The 22,028-nt window shown below is 44.9% G+C and overlaps 1 protein-coding gene across 7 annotated transcripts in view; it reads right to left on the reverse strand.

Moving 5' to 3' along the window:
* LOC113607846 (synaptotagmin-like protein 2) overlaps positions 1-22,028 on the reverse strand; it is a 100,845-nt gene that overhangs the window by 41,613 nt on the left and 37,204 nt on the right. For all 7 annotated transcript variants that reach the window (XM_027083570.1, XM_027083572.1, XM_027083569.1 and 4 more), the window contains exons 2-4: positions 14,580-15,077; positions 4,093-4,244; positions 1,432-1,567 (exon numbers count right to left, since the gene is read on the reverse strand). In XM_027083570.1, the coding sequence (XP_026939371.1) occupies positions 1,432-1,567; positions 4,093-4,244; positions 14,580-14,680 (389 nt within the window). In that variant the 5' untranslated portion in view covers positions 14,681-15,077. The remainder of the gene's footprint in view (positions 1-1,431; positions 1,568-4,092; positions 4,245-14,579; positions 15,078-22,028) is intronic.

Consider the following 22,028-nt stretch of genomic DNA (forward strand, 5'->3'; position numbering starts at 1 on the left):
TATGCGCTATGAACTATGTGTTAGGAATTCTACATGTACTAGCTAATTAGAGTCTCAACAATCCTGCTAGCAAACTGTTTCATTCCCATTTTACAGCCAAGGAAACAACGGCCCAGGAAGTTAAGTCACTTCTAGTGCAAGGTCACAGAGTCAATTCACAGCTACTGTTAAGGTGTTTCAACCTCTAGCCGACATGGCCTCTACAGATATAACAGAACATTACAAATCATCCTAGAGGGGAAATAGTGCCACCTACCACCCAGGAAAACAAAGCAAGTCCTCTCCAAAAGGGAAATGGATAGATAATGGGAAACAATAGAATCAGTATTCCATCATCCATGTGACATAACTTTACTTATATTTGACTCTGAAATGCCTGTTGGTGCCTACAGTATAGACCCTCTCCCTCACCTGTAAATTATGTTGGAAACATCCCTATTCCCCAGGTGCCTCAGCCTTGGATCCTGGATCACTGGCTGTCCCACCAGCAAATTCACTGACTTCATTCTTCAAATGAAATCTTCATTCTTCATTCTTCAAATCTTCAGTTGGAGATTCTGAATTGAGTTGTCTTCACTGAAGTAGTAGAGATAAAATGCAACTGCTCTCCCACCAAAGGGTAACAACTATACCACCAAGGGACAGACACCAATGGGAAGATCCTTAAATACCTAAAAGCAAATCATCATGGTTCCAAAAGGTCTGTGACAACGAAACCCCATAATCAGCTATATCACAGGAACCATGTACTGTACAAATGCACGTTTTGATTGGCCAGATGATAAAAATGTATGGAAAACACAAAAAATCAAGACTGAAATATTGAGGGCAATCTGCATCCTTAAGAGACATCTATTGAGTGCCTACCATGTGCCAGGTATTTTACATACGTTACCACTAATTCTCACCATAACCTTTCCTATATAGTATGATTCCTATCTATAGTTAGGAAAAGAGATTCAGAGAGATTAAGTGACTTGCCCGTGGTCAAATGGCTAATAAGTGGCATAGTCAGGATGTGAATTCATGTCTGCCTGGTTCCTGTGCTTGAGCTTCTTCTACTGCACCAAGCTGTTACAATTTGATCATCATTCATCTCTTTCCTGAATGACTTATTCCCCTACATTCATTTTGGAGTATCTCTTCACTGACTCTATGGAGATATCCTTAGCACAAATAAAAAAACAGCTCTTGTTGGTGCTGGAAGAAATCACCACTTAACATTTTAGTTTTATTTACTATGCAGATCTGTTAGAAATTCTGGAAGCTGAGAAAGAGTACTGCGCAGGCTTTGTCCACATCAGGGCCCAGAATTCTCTCGTACATGCCCCCTTCCCATGCCCGTGAGACCTGTCTGGCATGTGCACTCACATAGCAGGACCAAGCCACGAATCCCACGTGCAGCAGTGCTCCCCAAGAGCTCAGTCTTACCTTGGGTTTGCAGGTGCTACGTCTTCTTCTGGCTCTTCTACAACACCGGTTAGCTCCGGGGGGAGGAGAGCATCTTTGTTGACATTATTCACCCAGCTTTTCTTTGCCCTGTTTGCTCTGTCCTTACTCTGCTCAGCTGAAACAGGAAATGATAAAGACAAGAAGGTTATCTATCTCTTACCTCCACGACCTACAACTCTCATATCAGCTCTTATCACTGAAGGCTGGAACCTGAACGTCAGGTCTCCTCTGAGTGCCCAGGCAGTCACTAATGAATCTGAGCACTTGGGATCAGAATTGCATCTGCAAGAGGAGTCAAAACACAAAGACCTGGGCTTCCCTGGTGGCGCAGTGGTTGAGAGTCCGCCTGCCGATGCAGGGGACACGGGTTCGTGCCCCAGTCTGGGAAGATCCCACATGCCGCGGTGCGGCTGGGCCCCGTGAGCCATGGCCGCTGAGCCTGTGCGTCTGGAGCCTGTGCTCCACAACGGGAGAGGCCACAACAGTGAGAGGCCCGCGTACCGCAAAGAAACAAACAAACAAAAAAAACCCACAAAGACCTGTATACAAGACCTAGTTATATTACTAAGTGGCTCTGAGGCAGAGGGAATGTTTTTTGAGCTCTATGAGCCTAATATTCCTCTTCTTAAAAAGAAGACACTTGTGAAAATTAAAAGAAATCATGCAGGACTTCCCTGGTGACGCAGTGGTTAAGAATCCACCTGCCAATGCAGGGGACACGAGTTCGAGCCCTGGTCCAGGAAGATCCCACGTGCCGCGGAGCAACTAAGCCTATGCACCACAACTACTGAGCCTGCGTGCCACACTACTGAGCCCATGTGCCACAACTACTGAAGCCCACGCGCCTAGAGCCCATGCTCCACAATGAAGAGGAGCCCCCGCTCGCCGCAACTAGAGAAAGCCTGCACTCAGCAATGAAGACCCAACGCAGCCAAAAATAAATAAACAAATAAATAAATAAAATTAAAATAAAAGAAATCACGTAATTTTAAAAAAATTACATCTGCGAGAGAAGTCAGTAGATTCCCATGTTGTTACCTCCCTACAAGTACCGTCTCCAGAGAGCATGGGTGCACCTTTAAATGTGCAGAGATGACTAAAGCAAAATTCCGACTGCCCTAGGTGATTCTGACCTGAACTGGGGTCACGACCAAATGTGTACGGCCAGGGGACCCTCAGGGCAGGGAGTCCTCACTGGGACAGACACACCATCATTACCAAGTGTTTACTGAACAGCTACAATGGGCCCAACTTGAGGCTGGGTTCTGGGACACAAAGGGGAACAAATGCTTCTATTCTGGAATGTCCCTCTCCATGGCCTCCTCCTCCCCCAATCTCTACACGTCCAAATTCTATATCTTTCTTAATAGCCAGCTCAGATGCCAGGGCCCCCTTAAAATCTCTGTGATCCCTCTTCAGGAAATAACCTCTTTTGCCTCTGAACACCCAGAACCCTTTACCTGAACCTCTTAGATAATTAGCATCAACTGAGTGATGACTGAGTGCCAGGCATAGTGCTGAGTCCTTTGCATGCATTATCCTATGAGGAGGTAACTATTTTCCAAGTTTACAGATTTGGAAATAGAGGATCAAAGGGTTCAAGAAACTTGCCTAAGGCCACATAGCCAGTAAGTGCCAGGAATACTTCCATCGGTGTTAAGAAGATGAAGCAACATAAGGGCTCCCAATTTCCAAATACTCACATCCACAGGTCTCTTTACACATAAGTCTATTTTCTTCAGCTGCAAAACGGAGTCCACAGTACTAACTTGCACCCTTCAAGATTTCTGAAGGTCTGGGTGGTTTTGGAAATCAAGAGGGCTGTGAGCAATACATAGCACATCGTAAGAGGTCAGCCCTCATCTGTAAGGAGCGTGGCTCTGAGTCCGAAAGACTGAAATCCCGGAGCTGTCATTTGCCAACTATATGACCTTGGGCAAGTTACTTCCCTTCTCTGAACTTCACATACCCCACATATAGAATGCGGATAAGACCTACCTTACAAGATTGCTACTACAATTAGAAATAATAGGGACTAAACGCCTATCATATATTAGATACTGAAGAGGTGACAGCTATTTTCCTTACTGAGTACAGGCTAGAACTAGACAATGGCTGTTCTTAGGGATAAAGGTTTATACTGGCTAGTGCAGAGTTAATTAGAGAGAAGACACTCGGTTAATATTTGATGAACTCAACAGAATTCTAAAGAAGCCCTCAAAATGCTGTCTTTACAGTCCCTTAAATGATATACTTGGTTTTTAAAGAAGTACCAGGTGTCAAGGTCATTGAACAGGGAGGCTAATCTCTTCCTGTCACCCCACTCAGGAGAAAAGGTTCCGAATTTTCAGAATTAAAAGCCAAAGAAAGAGGAGGTGGTAGATCCCTTATAACCCCCAATTGTCTAGGCTACTCCAATTCAACATGGCATCTAAGGGCCTTCTCTCATCCTTCTTCACCACAATAAGTCACTTAGCCCTGCCCTCATCCATCCAAACCCAGGGCAAGGAGATTACGACCTAGAGGACTATGCATGGTGCAAAGCACACCCCTAAATGACTGACACCCTTCCTCTCTCCCAAGGACACCTTCTCCCAAGGACAAATGCTGGCTCTAAAAGTACTAGCCCAATCGACTCACCTGCTCCCTGGTGCCTCTTCTTTCTCATGGACGCTCTGATGATATCTGCTCCGTGGATTTTCTCTCTGTGCCTTTTTGCCTTGGCTTCATAAAACCATTGGCCACTCATATTCTTCAGCTGCTGGTCATCCTTAATTTTTTCAGGCAAATGTCTACAAAAGAAAAAAAAAGCTTTACTTTGCTAAGAACCCACAGTAAATAAATGAGTTTATTATGACACTGCATAAAGAAATCTGTAAACATACAGCCAGAATGAAGTTCTCAATATCTTACAAGATCCCGCAAACCTCCCAGATGACTAACAAATGTATGCTTTGACTGAAAGGTCAGAGAAGCCGAGGCCAACACTTTTTAAAAATTCAAAGATTTAAGCCATGATCCCCAGATGATGCCTGAAATTTCTCAAAAGCAAATTCACTCTTTGGCTGCAGGCTTGCTGTTCACTGTTCAAATGTAAATACCGCAGAGAAAGATGACATATTAAGCTTCCCTAAGCTTTGGTTTCTTCATCTTTAAAAAGGGGTTAATAATAGTAACCCACCTGACGGGGTCGCTATGAGGATTAAATTAGCTAATGCGTGCAGACCACCTCTGCACATGCCTGGCACCTAATAAACACTCACTGAATAACTGGCTCATCAGTTCTTGCCATTTCACTGAAATGAGCTTATCAGAGACTTTCCTGGAAGCTTGTAGGGGACAGTGCATGAGGTCCCTGGTTCTTAATGTTAGGAATGAATTGAATTCAACAAGAAATGAATTCAAGAAGACTGGCTGGGATCAGGAAAGATAATATTTATATGGGGTGGGGAGTGGAGGCAGACATAAATTCCATTTGTGCAGATACTGCATCTAAGTGTTCCATGTCATTCATGCTCATTGAAAAGTTAAAACCTAAAGAACAAGCCAAGTGCCACCCTCCTAAAATCTCCCTCATTTACAGTGAGGGGAAAACACTGTTCTACATGACAAGTCCTATAATCTCTGCATCTCTCTATCCACGTCAATAAAATGAGAATCAAAAAACCTATCTTTTCTTTTTGATAGAGCTGTACTTACAATAAAGTGGAATAAAAGCCTTAAGGGGACTTTGAACTCTTGGAGGGTAATGTGTCACAAAAATCCAAGAGGGTTTTATGATTGTCATTCGAGCCAATATGCACGCTTCCTAAAGTAGCCAATCTAAGTGTTTTAGCCAGAGAATGTGTATGGCAGCCACACCCAAGGTGGTGGCAGGGCTGTGTGTGAGGGTTGCACGCAGGCCTACCTGGGAACGGGGAAGGCAGGAGGGGCAGTTACCTGGGTTCTGGCAAGTACGTTTTCTCTCTCCCAAGTGTGCCTGGAGAGATCTTTCCAGCCAGAGTCCCACTCTCTGCTGGAAACTCCTCTCCTCCCCCAGTTACCTAGAAAGAAGTGACCTTACGCCAAACATGTCCAATCACAACCCTTGGACATACCTTGCTGTGACAGTCCATCATCAAATCCAGACAGGGACAGTGTCTTCATTTCATGGTTCTGAATCACCAGAGAGGTCATGGTTCTTATAAAATGTTTCTAATGGTTTCCCATTGCCTAAATTTTTTTTTTTACTTTTACTGGAGTATAGTTGATTTAAAATGTTGTGTTAGTTTCTACTGTACAGCAAAGTGATTCAGTTATAGATACACATATATCCCACATAGGTTATACAGAGTATTGAGTAGAGTTCCCTGTGCCATACAGTAGGTCCTCATTAGTTATATCTTTTGTATACAGTAGTGGGTATATTTACAATAGCCAGGACATGGAAGCAACCTAAATATCCATCAGCAGAGGAATGGCTAAAGAAGATGTGGTACATACATGCAATGGAATATTACTCAGCCATAAAAAGAACGAAATAGTGTCATTTGCAGCAACATGGATGGACCTAGAGATTGTCATACTGAGTGAAGTAAGTCAGACAGAGATAAACAAATATCACATGATATCTCTTATATGTGGAACCACTGCCTAGCTTTTCAGCACAGCAAAAAATCCACCCTGAGCTGCTGGTGGAGCTTTTTGCCTTCTCTTCCCAAAAGGACCACATTCAAGTTCAATTCCAGAAAAGAGAAGTCCTTCCAGCTCTCCTTGACTAGACAGTGAGCCCCTAGGGGCAGGGCCTGTACTCAATATAGCTTTTCTTGGTGTCTGGAAAACAGTGGGTGTTTATTCAGCGCTTTTGGAGTGAAGGGATATCATATGAGGTCCCTGACCACCTGGCTTCAGGATACCTGTTCAGATTCATTTCCCAGCACTTGCTCCCATGCTCCCCCACGTGCCAGCACACTAGACCTCTTACTGATCTCCACACTGCTCTTACATGACCTCTGTAGACATTAACGGCAGGAAGGTGTGGCAGAAAGACTATGGGCTTTGATGTCTCCCCAGATTAGGTCCAAGTCCCCGTTGCGACCCTTCCTAAATGTGATCTTTGGCAGGTTACTGAACCCCTCTAAGCTTCAGTCTCCTTGTTTATAAAGATAGGGGAAAATAAGACCTACTCTGCAGGACTTCCAGGATGATTAAATGCGGTGTTTACCTGAAAGTACCTAACAGTGCCCAGATCCTGGTGAGAGACCAATAAATGTGAATTCTCTCCAGATGTCTATCCCTCACTTCTCTGCCCAGCACATGGCCCCTCATCCCTCAGATCTAGGTGGCACCTCCCCAGGGAAGCCTTCCCTGATCCTTGAGGGCACTGTGTGGCTTGCCCTTCTCCGTGCTCCCACAGCTCCTCCACGACAGCACTCACCACACTGTGTTCCAATGATCTATTTGCACATCTGTCTTACACACTAATCCGTGAACTCTGCAAACTACCTGAAGGCAAGGACTACCTCATAAACACCTTTGTAACACCAGCATCCAGCACGGAGCCTGGCACAGAGCTGATACCCAGAAACTGTTGAGTGAATAAATCAGTTAACAAATAAATGCTCAGCAGCCAACCTAGTCTGAGTAAAGACAAGAGACAAGAGAGAACCTGTCGCTGCTGGGGTTAAGTGAACCACGCTCCATCACAATGGCAGTGCCTCCTCCTAATGAGGCAGGCCACCTCATCTCTTGGTGGATTAGGGAGAAGCATGATGAAATATGGCATCAGCCACCATCGTGTTGAAGAAGACCACAAACCCTCATAGCATAACAACTCCCAATTTCTCTTCATGAGATTATTTATTCGCTTATCTTTGTTGTTCAACGGAAAGGCACTTTGTAAGGGTCCTTACGCAACTCTTGATCTGCTTCTGCCTAACTGACTGTCTGCAAGCCTCTGATTCCATTAAGCTTTCAGTGCACAGTAAGCCCGCACCACGTGAGTCGGGCTCATTGAAGCACATGGCCCTTCACAGTAAAGCCATTACAGTAAAGAATTGAGGTTGGGTTTCTGGCTCATTTCTTTTCAAGTGGCAAAAGAATAGGAAATTCTTTCAAATCCAGTAAGTGCTGTTTATATATCTCCTATCATGATAATCACTACTAGGGTAAATCAATCTCTTTTTCTAGCTTAGTCATTTGGAATATTTTACAGATGAACCCATATGTATGACAGCAAAGCCCAAGTTTTATAAAGGTGTAGATTAAAAAAAGAAATCCCGCCATCTAGGTGGTGCTGTCAAAATCTTCTCTGGGGCTTCCCTGGTGGCACAGTGGTTGAGGGTCTGCCTGCCGACGCAGGGGATGCGGGTTCGTGCCCCGGTCCGGAAAGATCCCACGTGCCGCGGAGTGGCTGGGCCCATGAGCCATGGCCGCTGAGCCTGCGCGTCCGGAGCCTGTGCTCCCCAACGGGAGAGGCCACAACGGTGAGAGGCCCATGTACCGCAAAAAAAAAAAAAATCTTCTCTGTACCTAGAGACTATTATGCTTAGTGAAATAAGTCAGACAGAGAAAGATAAATTCTGTATGATATCACTTACATGTGGAATCTAAAAAAATAATACAAATGAATGTACATGCAAAACACAAATAGACTCACAGGCATAGAAAACCAACCGGTGGTTACTAAAGGAGAGAGGGAATGGGGGAGGGGCAAATTAGGGGTACGGGACTAAGAAATATAAAGTACTATGTATAAAATAGATAAGCAACAAGGATATATTGTACAGCAAGGGAATTATAGCCATTATTTTGTAATAACTTTTAATGGAGTATAATCTATAAAAATACTGAATCAGAATGCAGTACTAATATAATATGAAACATAATATTGTAAATCAACTATACTTTGATAAAAAAATTAAAATAAAATAAAATCTTCTCTACCAGCCCATATTGATCTCTCAATTTTCTTGAACTCTAATTGTACCAACCAAATTAGCACTTGATTCTCTCGTTGTTGTACCATTTAGTTGAAGTGGGAAAAAGGTAAGTTTCTTGACACTCACACTTTTTATACCTTACCATCCTCTCCACACGTGCATGTTGTACTTAGTAGAGAGCTAAGGATAGAGAAGATGCTCAATAAACACCCATGGGCTGCCACTGGGCAGAAGTGAAGGCAGAAGAACACTCAACCCAGAGAAGACACTGTCCAGTTGGTCCTCCAGGCAGAACATGCTGGTCACACCCCATTCTTTCAGCTAATACATACAAAGCATGTGTTCGGTACTGGGCCTCACGCGTGGCACTTAACATGCATCATCTCATTTAATCCTTACAATTTCACCATGATGTACAAAGAATTCAGTCAACTGCAAAAGATGGCCATCTTGCCTTCTCTGTATGGTAAAGGCCATATCTCTTCATTTTTTCGTTCAACAGTTCATTAATTCCCTATCATATACCAGAAATATGCTTGGAATTGTACAGAAAAAAGTTAGTCCACAGCCCTAACTGCTAACATCAACTCCTGCGGTGCACAGAGAGTGTGAACACTTTCAGAGGAAAGCCAGAAGAGCAGTGGCGCCCTTCATCCTGCGTTCAACATTTTTCCTGCTTGTACTCACGTAGCACACCCCAGCTTCTAGCTATTCATCATGATGAGGCAAAGGCCTAACATCATAGACAGGACCTGGTCGATAGTATCTGCTCAGCTATGCATAATAAGAATCAGCAGACTGGCCAGAGAGGTTGATTGATCCATTCCCAGATTTTTTTTTAACCTTTCAGTATATTCTGGGCAAGACGGTTAGACTATGAGATTTGAAAGTACTCTTAGATGTCTGTTTTGAATGAGAGAATGTTTGTTTTGAATGGACCTTAGATAGTTACAAATGGCCTCACTTTATAGATGAAATGAGGCCCAGAGAGTTTAAGAGGTTTGCCCAAGGTCACACAGAGCAGGGACCGGAAGCCAGCCTGACTCCTAGCCAACGTTCTTTCCACTGCCCCATCATCCTGCCTGAGAGAGCCAAACGTGATTTTGATTTCTAAGATGGCTATCACACTTCACTCTTTCTACAAAGGCATTCAACCTTTGATAGAGAATCTGAAAACAAACGCGTGAAAATGAAATAAATTGCAAAAGTTCTTTACAGCGGAAAACAAGAAGAAACATGCATCACTTGTGCTGTGGACACACCACAGATCCCCACAATCTGCTGCGAGGCAGCACAGTGTGTGGGAAGCACAGGCTTTGCAGTTGCATAAGCAAGGTTTCAATCTTACAGGGCACTTAACCTCCTCCACTCTATTTCCTCCCCCTTGTTGAGTGGGTTCAGCTACACTGCTGTGCGGATGAAAGGGGAAAACGTGAAGCTCTGTGTACAGTGTCAATCCTGGACAAATGTTGGTTCCTTTCCCCTTTGCTTTCACAGAAAATGCCATCAGAGGTCCTAGAAAGCAGTTCTTCAATGACAACTGCCTTTGTTTAAAAGAAAGTAGGTCTTAAGGCAGCAGCTGAGGATCATAAGATGTGGTCATGGGCTTCCCTGGTGGCGCAGTGGTTGGGAGTCCGCCTCCCGATGCAGGGGACGCGTGTTCGTGGCCCAGTCCGGGAAGATCCCACATGCCACGGAGCGGCTGGGCCCGTGAGCCATGGCCGCTGAGCCTGCGCGTCCGGAGCCTGTGCTCCGCAACAGGAGAGGCCACAACAGTGAGAGGCCTGCGTACCACACAAAAAAAAAAAAAAGATGCGGTCGTGGTTGAGATGGTGTCTACTGCAAGAACGCCCATCACCCTAGATGTGGTTGTGTGTTTATGGGATGGGGGACGTGGTGCTGGCGGTGTACAGACACACAGCGGCAATGATTTCCTGCTGGCAGTGTGATGCAAAGCACAGGAAATACCACCTCCAGAGTGTGTCACTTTCAAACCCTAAGAGACTAAAGTTACATCTATGTATGTATGGTGGTGTTTCTTTAAAAAAGGAGGACAGAGAGGGAGGAGGCAGCGGGGAGCGAGAAAAAGAATCCATCCTGATGTCTGCTTCACTGCTGGTTTGTGAAATGTCTCCAGCTGGTAGTTAGGAAAGCAGGCTGGGTAGTGAGGCATGGTAATAACTGGGCCTAGCACTGTGGTACAGGTAGGGAGGCAGCATGAAAGACAGTGACCTGGAATTGCTTTCCTCTAACAGAACCCCCGAGATACCACAGTAGATATTCCCTTGGGTTCAAATCCACATTCTACTATTAACAGGTTGAGTGATTTGGGACCTGGACGCTTCCCCTGTTTGACACTCATTTTCTCATCCATGAAATCAGGATGGGAGGTAGCATAAAGGATAAATCATCTCCAAAGTACCCTGAAAGAGCTTGGATGTGAACAAGTCAAAGCACTGGGTAAATCAGGAATGGCAAACAGATTTCAATTTAAATCCAACTCTCATCAACAGCCATATTGTAAAGGACTCTGAGGCAGTGTCTGGTCTTAGTGGGCAGTGGTGCTATGATCCATTAGTAATGTCCTCACGGCTACAGGAGGGTTCTACTCCAAAGCCCATAATGAATTAGCATTTGAAATAGCAGTCTGAATTTTAGTGGCAGATTGCCTTGCTAATGATGTTTTCCTTAGGCTAACATTAGAATTATCTAATTTATGTTTCTAAAGCCATATACTAACTTGGAGGAGGACTGGGGCATTGTAAAATCAGGTTAGGGAAACAAGGTTGAGATTTTAAATTTGCGATTGATAATCCATTAAATGGTTAAATGGTAAATTCCTTGAGCACTGGGACCATGTTTCAATTACCCTAAAATTCCTTCCATTTGTTCAGAGAAGTTCCCTAGACTTAATGAGTACTCAATTAAATTTCACTGTATTAAATAGTTGAGAGTTTTAGGAGTAATTTCCTTCTAAGGAATCAGACCACTGACCAGAGAATTCTGTCCTTTTTTAGAGGCATAGGTGGAGTGGTGAATGAGGGAATTAAAATGTATCAATCACCTACTATGTGCTAAGAAGATTAAGAATTATCTTACTTAATCCTGACTGTAATTCTTTGAGTTTGGTACTAGGGTCATTCCCAGTCTCTGAGTTGAGGCTCAGAGAGGTCAAGTAACTTGCTGAATGAACCATAGTTGATCAATGGTGAGGACAGGATTCAAACTCACTAAGTTTTGACTCAAGGTCCCCGCTAGGGCCCTTACTGTTCTTCTGAAAAAGCAATACCAGTGTGCAACATGGGGCAGAAGGAAAAGCAGTAGACCAAGAGCTTTTCTTATCATGGCTTTGGCACTGACTAGCTGTGTGACCCTGGGAAAGTCACTTCCCCTCCCTGGGCTTTTCCTTCATTATCTGTAAAGTGACTGATATGGACCCCAAAAATCTTTCCAGAGCTGTCAGGCTATCACTCTGATGGAAGAGCTAGAGACAAACAGCTGCGGGATGGTGACGGGGCTGAAAAGCAAAAGCCCATAGAATAGCATTTTCAGAGACCAGAAACCTAGTCATGGTTCTACCAGCCCAGGAGCAGACAGCCTCAGAACCAACCCAGGTTCCGTCAGTCCTAAAACCAAGGGTGCCAGAGTTCCATTCCTTTTGCGTGGAGCAGGTTACGGGTTGGGCCTCTGTCAGTGTCCACAGGCTATGGACCTCATGCCCATCTGTGCCCCCCACACACAGTCACTCAGTCCTGGACCTGCCTGTGGCCAAGTCCACATGAACTGCTTGGTGACTAATTAGGAAGGCCCCCAGAATGGTAGCAGTAAACAGGACTTGACTCACACCAGATTTTCACCACCCCAAGCCTTCTTCCTATCAGTTTACAAAAGCAAGAAACAAGGGCAACACCAGCAGCAGCTTCCGAAGCATCCTCAGAAACAGTGCATGGAAGGAGAATCTGCAAAGTCCCTGCTACAAACGGACTCACAGCATTCCTGCTGTGGCTGCAGACTGGATGGTGTTAGTGGCTACACACACACCCCTTACAAGGCCCAGTTCCAGGCAGAACTTTGAATTTTTTTTTTTTTTTTTTTTTTTGCTGTACACGGGCCTCTCACCGTTGTGGCCTCTCCCGTTGCGGAGCACAGGCTCCGGACGCGCAGGCTCAGGGGCCATGGCTCACGGGCCCAGCCTCTCCGCAGCATGTGGGATCCTCCCCAACCGGGGCATGAACCCGCGTCCCCTACATCGGCAGGCAGACTCTCAGCCACTGCGCCACCAGGGAAGCCCAGAACTTTGAATTTTTAAGTATATTTTCAGCAATTACTATAGATGCCTGAGAAACACCTCCACTCATCTCATACAGAATCAGAGAACTACAGGGAAGACCCAGCAGCCTGGAATCTCTGGGGTCAAGTAAATACAGAAGGGAGGGAGAATGAATCTCTCTTCGTAACCTGGCTAGATAGAGGAAACAGAATTACAGACCACACGTAAGGTCTTGTAAGTGGGAGGAATCAAAGATCGCAGCTCGCCAGGATTCAGAGTCCCCACATCCTGAGGCAGGAAGAGGGACAGGACCCGGTGCAATCCCAGCTCCACTGCTTTCTTTCCCATCCTCTGCATCTTATCTTCTGAGAGACTAAAGGAATTCCCATTTCCCACTGTGCTTGAAAAATCAACTAATATTCTCTCTGTGCTGCCCCCTCCCCTTCTTTCTAAAATAGGTCTAACGGTCTTCCCAGGATGTCCTGTCTGCTATAGTTTTCTTAGGGAGGGGAGGTGGAGTTAGTGAATGAGTACCTGAGGGCCAGGATTTAGTTCTCACTTCTGACACCTACGGACTACATGAGCTTGGGTGAGTCACCTGACCTGTCTCAAGGTCAATTTCCTCACACATCAAGTGGGTGTAATTACATCCCACCCTGCACCCCCAACTGCACGAGTGCTGTGAGCTCAGAAGAAATAAAAGTCATGTAAGCTCCTTGCAATCTGTTAAGCACTATCGATATATGAATTATTGCTAGTAGCCATAGTTAGACACTCTGGAGTGCTTGAAGTGAATTTCAGCATGTTCTTTTATAAGGCACCCATGTTCAAATTAGGGTCAAAATATGGATAACGAAATATGGGCACAAATAACTCCATTATTCATGATCCTGCTATCCTAAGAAGTAAGAACAGGGCTTATGTTCCTTTTGGATAACTCCTAGGTTGGGGATCATGCAGTTACTATGACTAACTCACATTCAGGAAACCTTTCGCTGCCTTCAAGGCCCCAGATCACAAAGGCAACAGATGGCAGGGCTTGGACTCAAGCCCACTTCTTCAGCATTCTGACCTCACGCTCCTCCAGCCCCGCAAGTGAGTGAAAGTGGTGGGAATGCTGATGTGGAACATTTGGGTTCCTCCCAAAGTGAATAGCGTGTCAAAGTTGCCACTCCTTCTTATGGAACACAAATGAAAAATTGGCTCAGTCAGAACTAATTTCAATTGCTGTTGAAACCAATTCAAACATTTCTGAAGATGGGCAAAAATGTGAGCTACTTGTCAATTTATTTTCTTCTGAAAACTTTAGAAATTAAAAATTTTTCTAATTTCACACATGATCCATTTTTTAAGTAGATTCAGTTAAAAAAGTCGATATATATGTGTGTGTTTACATATATATATATATATATAGAGAGAGAGAGAGAGAGAGAGAGGTAGATGTATATATGTGTTTGTATACATTATTTCATTTTTAATCCAGTGTTTAATAATTTAAAGGAGTTTAGTTAGGTTTTTAATCAAAACTATTTCTGGCAGGAGTCCTATGGGATAAATTAAGAGATACGGGGCTTCCCTGGTGGCGCAGTGGTTGAGAGTCCGCCTGCCGATGCAGGGGACGCGTGTTCGTGCCCCGGTCCGGGAAGATCCCACGTGCCGCGGAGCGGCTGGGCCCGTGAGCCATGGCCGCTGAGCCTGTGCGTCCGGAGCCTGTGCTCCACAACGGGAGAGGCCCCAACAGTGAGAGGCCCATGTACTGGAAAAAAAAAAAAGAGATATGGAGGAGAAAGTTCTGTCCAGGAAATAAACTTACAATTGGAATCCATTAAGTCAGGCTCCAAGTCAGAACTACCACTTAAGGTTGAGGAAAGAAAAGTGTCCCATCTTCTTACAGACTGCCCATCCTCCCATGCCCGAGGACCCGTCAGGCCTCTTACCTGACTCTCTCCTCTTCAGCCCTCTTCAGGGCAGCATCCCGCTGCAGAACCTTCATGATGGCCTCTTGCTCTTCCTCTGTCAGGAAGCTTAAGTCGATCATTTTGAAACGTGTACACAAAAATGACAGAAACAAATATGACTTAAAATTCTCAAAGCTAAACAAAAGTTACTGTAGCCCAGATGATCAGAAGATGCAAAAATGAAATGAAACGATATCTTGTTCAGTTCTTCAGCAAAAGTCTTCTATTGGCTGGGTAAAAGTTTTAGGTGGCTGATAGCAAAATCCTCAGCGCCCTTTCCCTCGAGAAAGCAGTGGTCTGTGGGATGATGTCAAGAAGAGGCTCTCGGGATGCTGCATTCCTTGCCAGACAGGTCACTTGTACCTACAGCGGCATTCCTGCTCACGCCCCCTCTCCTGGACCAGTCTGAGCACAGTTTATTCTCCTTCCGTCCAACGTCAACTTGATGAGAGGCAACAGCATCTGAGCATCACCTACCTGCAGAACCGTGAGACAGTAAACACCACACAGTGAGAGGCAGTTCCTATAAGCATTGCTCATTATTTTAAGATTTAAAGCATGTCTGGGGGTAGAAAACTGACCATGTGAGATGGTGTCTGAGATCAGGGAAACCAGTTCTGCCAGCTTCTTGAGCAAATAGAAAATGGGTCATGAAATATGCTTCAACTCAATTCCGGACCGCCAAGATGGAGAGTGCACAAAAACGCCTGTCAATGTTTAACCATCCACAGAGGGAAGAGATGGTTGCAAAAATGCTCACTTCTTCTTGCATAGGGACATTCCACTAGAGTATATCTGTGCTCGGTAATGACAAGAGAATTAGTATTGGGTAGAGGTAATCTGCACAACAATGGGAATCGTTATTCTCCACTTAGTCCCACCTCTAACTTTTGCTCAACCTGGAGCAACTCACCTAGCTTGTCTCCCTTCATTTCCAAGGAGAAAGAACGCTTACTGGTGTTGTGTATATAATCTGGGGGAATGGAAGAGGCAGAATTTCAAAACTCCTCAACATTCAAAGTGAGCATTTTTGCGTAGAACCATGGGCAAGAATCCTATTTTCTTTGAGGCATTTTAAATCCATGAGCAGTGAGAAGATGAGACCTACAGAATGCCACAGCCAGGTGGAACTTCGGAGATACTCCAGGATCGGGGCCCTTTAACAAGCACAGTACTGCATATACAGTAGACACTAAAAAACATGGGTTTAGTAAATTTTAAAGCAGCCCTACTTAAGAAAATACAGTGTGTACACTAGTAATTTTTATGAATAAATTCTTTGCTCTTTGGCAAAACAGAATTACTAAGAAGTACTCGCACCACTACTTGCTAACTACAAACCATTAGGCAAGTTACCTAACCACTCTGAGGCTCAGTTTCTCATTAGGACATCCTTCACAGGTTGTCAGGATTAAATGAAATAATGAATATAAAAGAGCGCATAGCTTGCATCCTGTACCAAAAATAGCTAAAAATATATTCTAGCTTCCTTTCTGAGTTCACACTTTTGTCCCAGCCAGCTGAATAAGAGTGTACTGGTTACATAATTTCCTTTTCTCTTTTGTATCTTTCTGATCTCCCCCATGAAGCTTGGACTTCGTAGGCAGGTACTCAGGTGACCTTTGTTTTATCTTCCTGAGATCTTTGCATATTGCCCACAGTGATGACTCAAATAAATATTAAGACAACACTTCACACTTATTTTTTTTAATTTGCACGCACTTGCATATGTTACTGCCTGCTTGTTTGTCTTGAAAAATAACTCATCCTTCAAGATGAAAGTCACCACCTCCAGGAAGCCTTCCCTCACTCCCATAGCCAGAGTTAAATGCTATAGTAGATTCAATTATTACTAACTCTTCACTTCCTCCCTGAAACAGAACTATACAATCATGTTGCCACTACAGTAAGCAGAGTATTCATCCCTATCTTTCTGGAGGTGGGATTGGCCTGTGACTTACTTTGGTCAATGGAATGTTATAAATGTGATGCAAGCATAGTCTGTGGATACGCTTGTGTGGTTTGGCTTGGCTTCTTGTACTCTGGCCATAGACCACAAGAAGAGCTTGCCCCAGGTAGCCACTGCCTCTTCAGTCAGGGTCTCAGAAAAAGAGATACAAGAACAGACCAGAACCTCATCCACCTGAAGCAGGGCCACCTTAGCTGGTCTGTAGGTATTGAAGCAAGAAGTAAATATTTTTTGTTGGAAGCCACTGAGGTTTGGGGTTGTTATACAACGAACACTTTTGTAGCAGGAACTTGACTAACACAAAAATTTTCTCCTCCACCTACGTATCTTCACTGTTATAATTATCTGCTCTCCATCTCTCCCATCTGACTGTGAGTCTCTCAATGTGAAGAAGTAAGTGAATGAGTTGGGACTTCCCTGGTGGCACAGTGGTTAAGAATCCGCCTGCCAATGCAGGGTACATGGGTTCGAGCCCTTGTCTGGAAAGATCCCACATGCCATGGAGCAACTAAGCCTGTGCACCACACTACTGAGCCTGCACTCTAGAGCTCACAAGCCACAACTACTGAGCCCGGATGCCGTGACTACTGAAGGCTGCGTGCCTAGAGCCCATGCTCCGTAACAAGAGAAGCCACTATAATGAGAAACCTGTGCACTGCAACAGAGTAGTCCCTGCTCACTGCAACTAGAGAGAGCCCATGCTCAGCAATGAAGACCCAATGCAGCCAAAAATAAATATATAAATTAATTAATTTAAAAAAAGAAAAGAAATAAGTGAATGAGTAAATGAATTAGTGAACCTAATCCAAATAGACAACTTCACTACGGGATGGCTATCTCAATTCTTTCATGCACAGTAGCTTCCTTTCATGTGCAGTAACTTCCTTAGATCTCAAAGGCTGGCAAGGAAATAGATTCAGGCCACATTCTTGGAACCATGTCCTTCGTGAGGCATCACACTGCCTCCCAGGTTCAATGGGAGATTGTTCTTAAGTTCAGTGAGTCGAGGACAGGAAGAGAACAAAGGAGAAAAACAACTTAAATTTTCCAGCAGTGGTAATTGGCAGGGGAGCTAAAGGGAGAAATGCTGGTTTCCACACCTTCAAATAGAACTATAAGCTAACCAGTGCTTCTGTGTAAAAGCTTCTAGGGTTAAGTTTTTCCTAAAACTAGGCTATTTGGTGAGGCAAAGGGCAATGTCCTTATTTTACAAAGAAGTGAAGGGCTCGAACCCTTGACTCCTAATTGGGTAGTGGGGAGTTACTACCCAGCCAGATCGTGGGAAAGCCCTCAGATGGCAATCAAGCCTCTTCAGTACCAGGTGACCCCCAACTCCCAATATTCTGGATGATATCTATCATGAGAGCTAGTCAATTTCATTCATTCATTCAACAAACATTTATAGAGAGCCTATTATGTGCCTGACACTGTTCTAAGCCCTGGAGATACATTAATGAATAAGACATTAAAAACTTCCTGTCCTTGTAGAGTGTATATGTCAGTTGGAGGGGATAATGATCAAACTAAATAATAAAAACATAAATAAAAAATAAAAACAATTATGTAACTTTTGGGAAGGTGATAAGAGCTCTGGAGGAAAACAAAGCTGGGAAGGGAATAATAAGGTGAGGGGCATTAGAGTTTTACAGAGAGTGGCTAGGGTAGGTCTCATTGAGAAGATGAAATTTGAGCAAAAACTTGCCAGAGATGAGGGAACGAGCCACGCAGGTATCAGAGGGTCCTGAGGTGGGAGTGTATTTGACATGTTCAACAAACTTCAAGGGAGCCAGGGCTGGAAGGCCAGTGTGCCAGGAGGAGAAAAGGATGGAGCGGGCCAGAAAGGAAATAGGTCAGACTGTATCGGGCTTTGCAAGGACTGTAAGATTTCTGCAGCAGCAATAAGGGAGGGCAGAAAAAAAAGAAGGTAATAGGGCTTCCCTGGTGGCGCAGTGGTTGAGAGTCCGCCTGCCGATGCAGGGAACGCGGGTTCGTGCCCTGGTCCGGGAAGATCCCACAAGCCGCGGAGCGGCTGGGCCCGTGAGCCATGGCCACTGAGCCTGCGCGTCCGGAGCCTGTGCTCCTCAACGGGAGAGGCCACAACAGTGAGAGGCCCGCGTACCGCAAAAAAAAAAAAAAAGAAGGTAATAAATATTTACTGGGCACCTCCTAACGCCTGGCACTGTACATATATCATCTCATTGGATCCTCACAAAGATCTGAGGGAGGTATTTTGTTACCTTTGTTTTTTAAATGAGGACCATGAGGCCCAGGGAGGTGTTTGCCACCAAGCTTGTGTGTGGCGGGGCTGGCATTTGCCAGTGGCTTTGTTAGAATAGGTCACTCCGATATTGACATCTCATTTAATTCTCCCCTGCACACAGATCCTCAAACTGGGGAAGCAGAAAAACGCTCTTCTGTCTGGCTGTGGACCTTCTCTGCTTAAGCATAAAAGAATCACTGGCCCAGAGCTGGCTGTGAGCATGGAGGCAACCTCAGTGCAAAAATTCGGGAGGGATGAATCTTGGCAACAGGGATGCCTGATGTGTTTACAGAAGGAGTAGCTCCCGGGATGAGCAAACAGTTCTCCTTAGGTTCAGCCCTCCCTCCCATCCTCCTCATGCTACTGAATATGAATACGACAAAGCCATATTCCCAGGCTTAAAACCCTTCACCAACTTCGCACTGTCCACTGGCTAAGGCTCAAAGTCCTTACTGTGGCCTGTAGGGCTCTCCGTGAACTCACACCTGCTTTCTTCTCCAAGCTCTTTTTCTGCCCCACTGAACTTTTTCAGCTCCTTTTGCCTTCAGGCCTTTTCATATGCTTGTCCTGGCTCCTAGAATACCCTTTCCTGAGAAAATACCTCTCGGGTCTCAGGTGAGATGTCACTTACTGCACAGAAGCCTTCCCCATCCTCCCAAGGCCAGGTTAGCTGCCCCTCTGGGGTGATCCATGGGCACCTAACTTCCTCACTCAGGATACTCACCACACCATCTCGAATCCCATCTACTCACATCTGTCCTCCACTAGTTTATGCGCAAGGCCAGGGCCTCTAAGTGCTTTGTATGCCCACCCATCACCTGCCACTGTGGCACCCATCTACGTACGAGGCACTCAGGTATTTCATACGTGAACACGGGTGGAAGGGGACTGAGCTTCCACTTCCGCCTTAACGTGAACCTGGCTCTAGGGTCCATCATTGAAAAAGCAGGTCCATGTTATTCACTGGGTTCCAGCTCCAGGTCCTTCACCATGCCTGTCTGGTTTAAATAAATTACCTGACTTCTCCAAGCCTCAGTTTCCTCACCTGTATGATGGGTCTCTTCACTCCTACCTTCCCTTCCTTATGGAAATACTGTGAGGCTCTGGCGAGAAGGAAGAAAGTGTCGAGGACAAGTGAGGAATGGGCAGCAATAGGAACAGCGGCTAAAAGGGAAATGTGGGGGCTCCAAATGCAAAGTGTGCTTAATTCAAATGTTCCTTGCCTCCTTTTGAAATGCATAGAAATACCGGATGACTATGTTGTATAGCAGGAACTACCATAGTATTGTAGGCCAATTATACTTCAAAAACAAACAAACTCACAGAAAAAGAGATTTATGGTTACCAGAGGTGGGGATTGGGAGAGGGGCAATTGGAGGAAGGCAGCCAAAAGGTACAAACTTCCAGTTACAAGATAAATAAATACTAAGGAGGTAATGTGCAACCTGACAATTACAATTAACACTGCTGGGTGTTAAATATGCGAGTTGCTAAGAGAGTGAATCCTAAGAGTTCTCATCACAAGGAAAAACGCTTTTTCTATTTCTTTAATTTTGTCTCTTCATGAGGTGATGGATGTTCACTAAACTTACTGTGATAATCACTTCATGGTGTATTTAAGTCAAATCGTTACGCTGTACACCTTCAACTTATACAGTACTGTATGTCAATTGTATTTCACTGAAACTGGAAGAAAACAAACAAAATATTTTGCATGTGTCAGCCCTGCTATGCCACATCTGTAAAAGCCTATACTCTTCTCTTTGTCAGCTGTCCAAAAGGCCTCAAACAGTTGGTGTTTGCTTTTGACGGCAGCAAAGAGAAGAGCTAGGCTTGCAGGCCTAATCTCCAACATTCTGCCAACCAAACCCAGGTTAAACTCTGATTAACAGCAGCATTCGTTCCCCCAACTCTCTCTGCACCTTCTCCTTTCCCAGATGGCTGCTGCTGTTCCAAAGCCTGCGGGCCTCAAGGAAGGGAAGGAAAACTTAAGTAGTGACTCTCACATGATGAGGTTTTCAGAAGAGAAGCAAATTGTTCTGACAGCCCAATGACATCACAACAGTCTGAAAGCAAGACAGCGTTCATGTTCTCCGAGTCTGCTTTGTTGAGAGAAAGATGAACTTCCTCCTTCCCCCAGGGGTTCCTCACATGATGTTTTCTAAGCCTCTCACTATCTTGGTCATTTTTCTCTGGGCTGAAAAGTGAGTAGGTGGTGTTAAGACCCTTCATACACAGGAGGTCAGTTAATCACTCTGCCCACCCAGTACGGCAGGTCTTCTCCACATCGTGCAGATAACACGGGGCTTGAGGAGTTAACTAACTTGTCCACAGTCGTTCAATCAGAATGTGATTTGGACCCAGGGCTGTAGGATTCTAAAGCTGTCGCTTTTAATCTTTCATTACACCCCTCCCCCCCTTATTCTCTGAGAAGTCACACAGCTAGTTAGGCACGAAGATGAAACTAGACCCCCAGGTGTCCTGATGCCCAGCCCAGTCCTGTTTTCACCCAGCTGTCCCTCCTTCTGGACGTCCTACTTTCTTCTTTGTCATTTCCTATGAGTGAATTGCACTGGCCCTCAAAGCACGGCATGCTCTGCAGAACTTGTCAGCAACAGGAAAATGATTGGGCCCTTTGGGTTTGTTTTACGGATAGACATGGAAAAGAAGACAAGCATGGATAGAGGAAAAAAGGCACCTGTGTCAATATGCGGGTGTTTATATGTGCTCATTAGACTCTGAGAATGGTAGCAATCCCAGGAACCAGAAACTATCACTAAAAGAAGTTTCTTCAGGGCTTCCCTGGTGGCGCAGTGGTTGAGTCTGCCTGCCGATGCAGGGGACGCAGCTTCGTGCCCCAGTCCGGGAAGATCCCACATGCCGCGGAGTGGCTGGGCCTGTGAGCCGTGGCCGCTGAGCCTGCGTGTCCGGAGCCTGTGCTCCGCAACGGGAGAGGCCACAGCAGTGAGAGGCCTGCGTATCGCAAAAAAAAAATAAAAGTTTCTTCAGATGTTTTTAAACTCAATCAGAATGTTGTTGTTGTTGTTTTTAATAGAAATGTGCTTATGTGAACAGCAAACTTTGTCCACAGCACTGTCAGGAAACAAGGCTATGTGAATATTTTGTTTCTGCATGGTCTCTGCTTTCATCAGTCTACTAAAAAACATGTAAATTATTTACTCTAAATTGCCTAAATTGG

The sequence above is a fragment of the Aethalodelphis obliquidens genome, unplaced genomic scaffold (assembly GCF_003676395.1).
Source record: "Aethalodelphis obliquidens isolate GAN/ISIS:26980383/991018 unplaced genomic scaffold, ASM367639v1 scaffold50, whole genome shotgun sequence".
Taxonomy (NCBI): domain Eukaryota; kingdom Metazoa; phylum Chordata; class Mammalia; order Artiodactyla; family Delphinidae; genus Aethalodelphis; species Aethalodelphis obliquidens.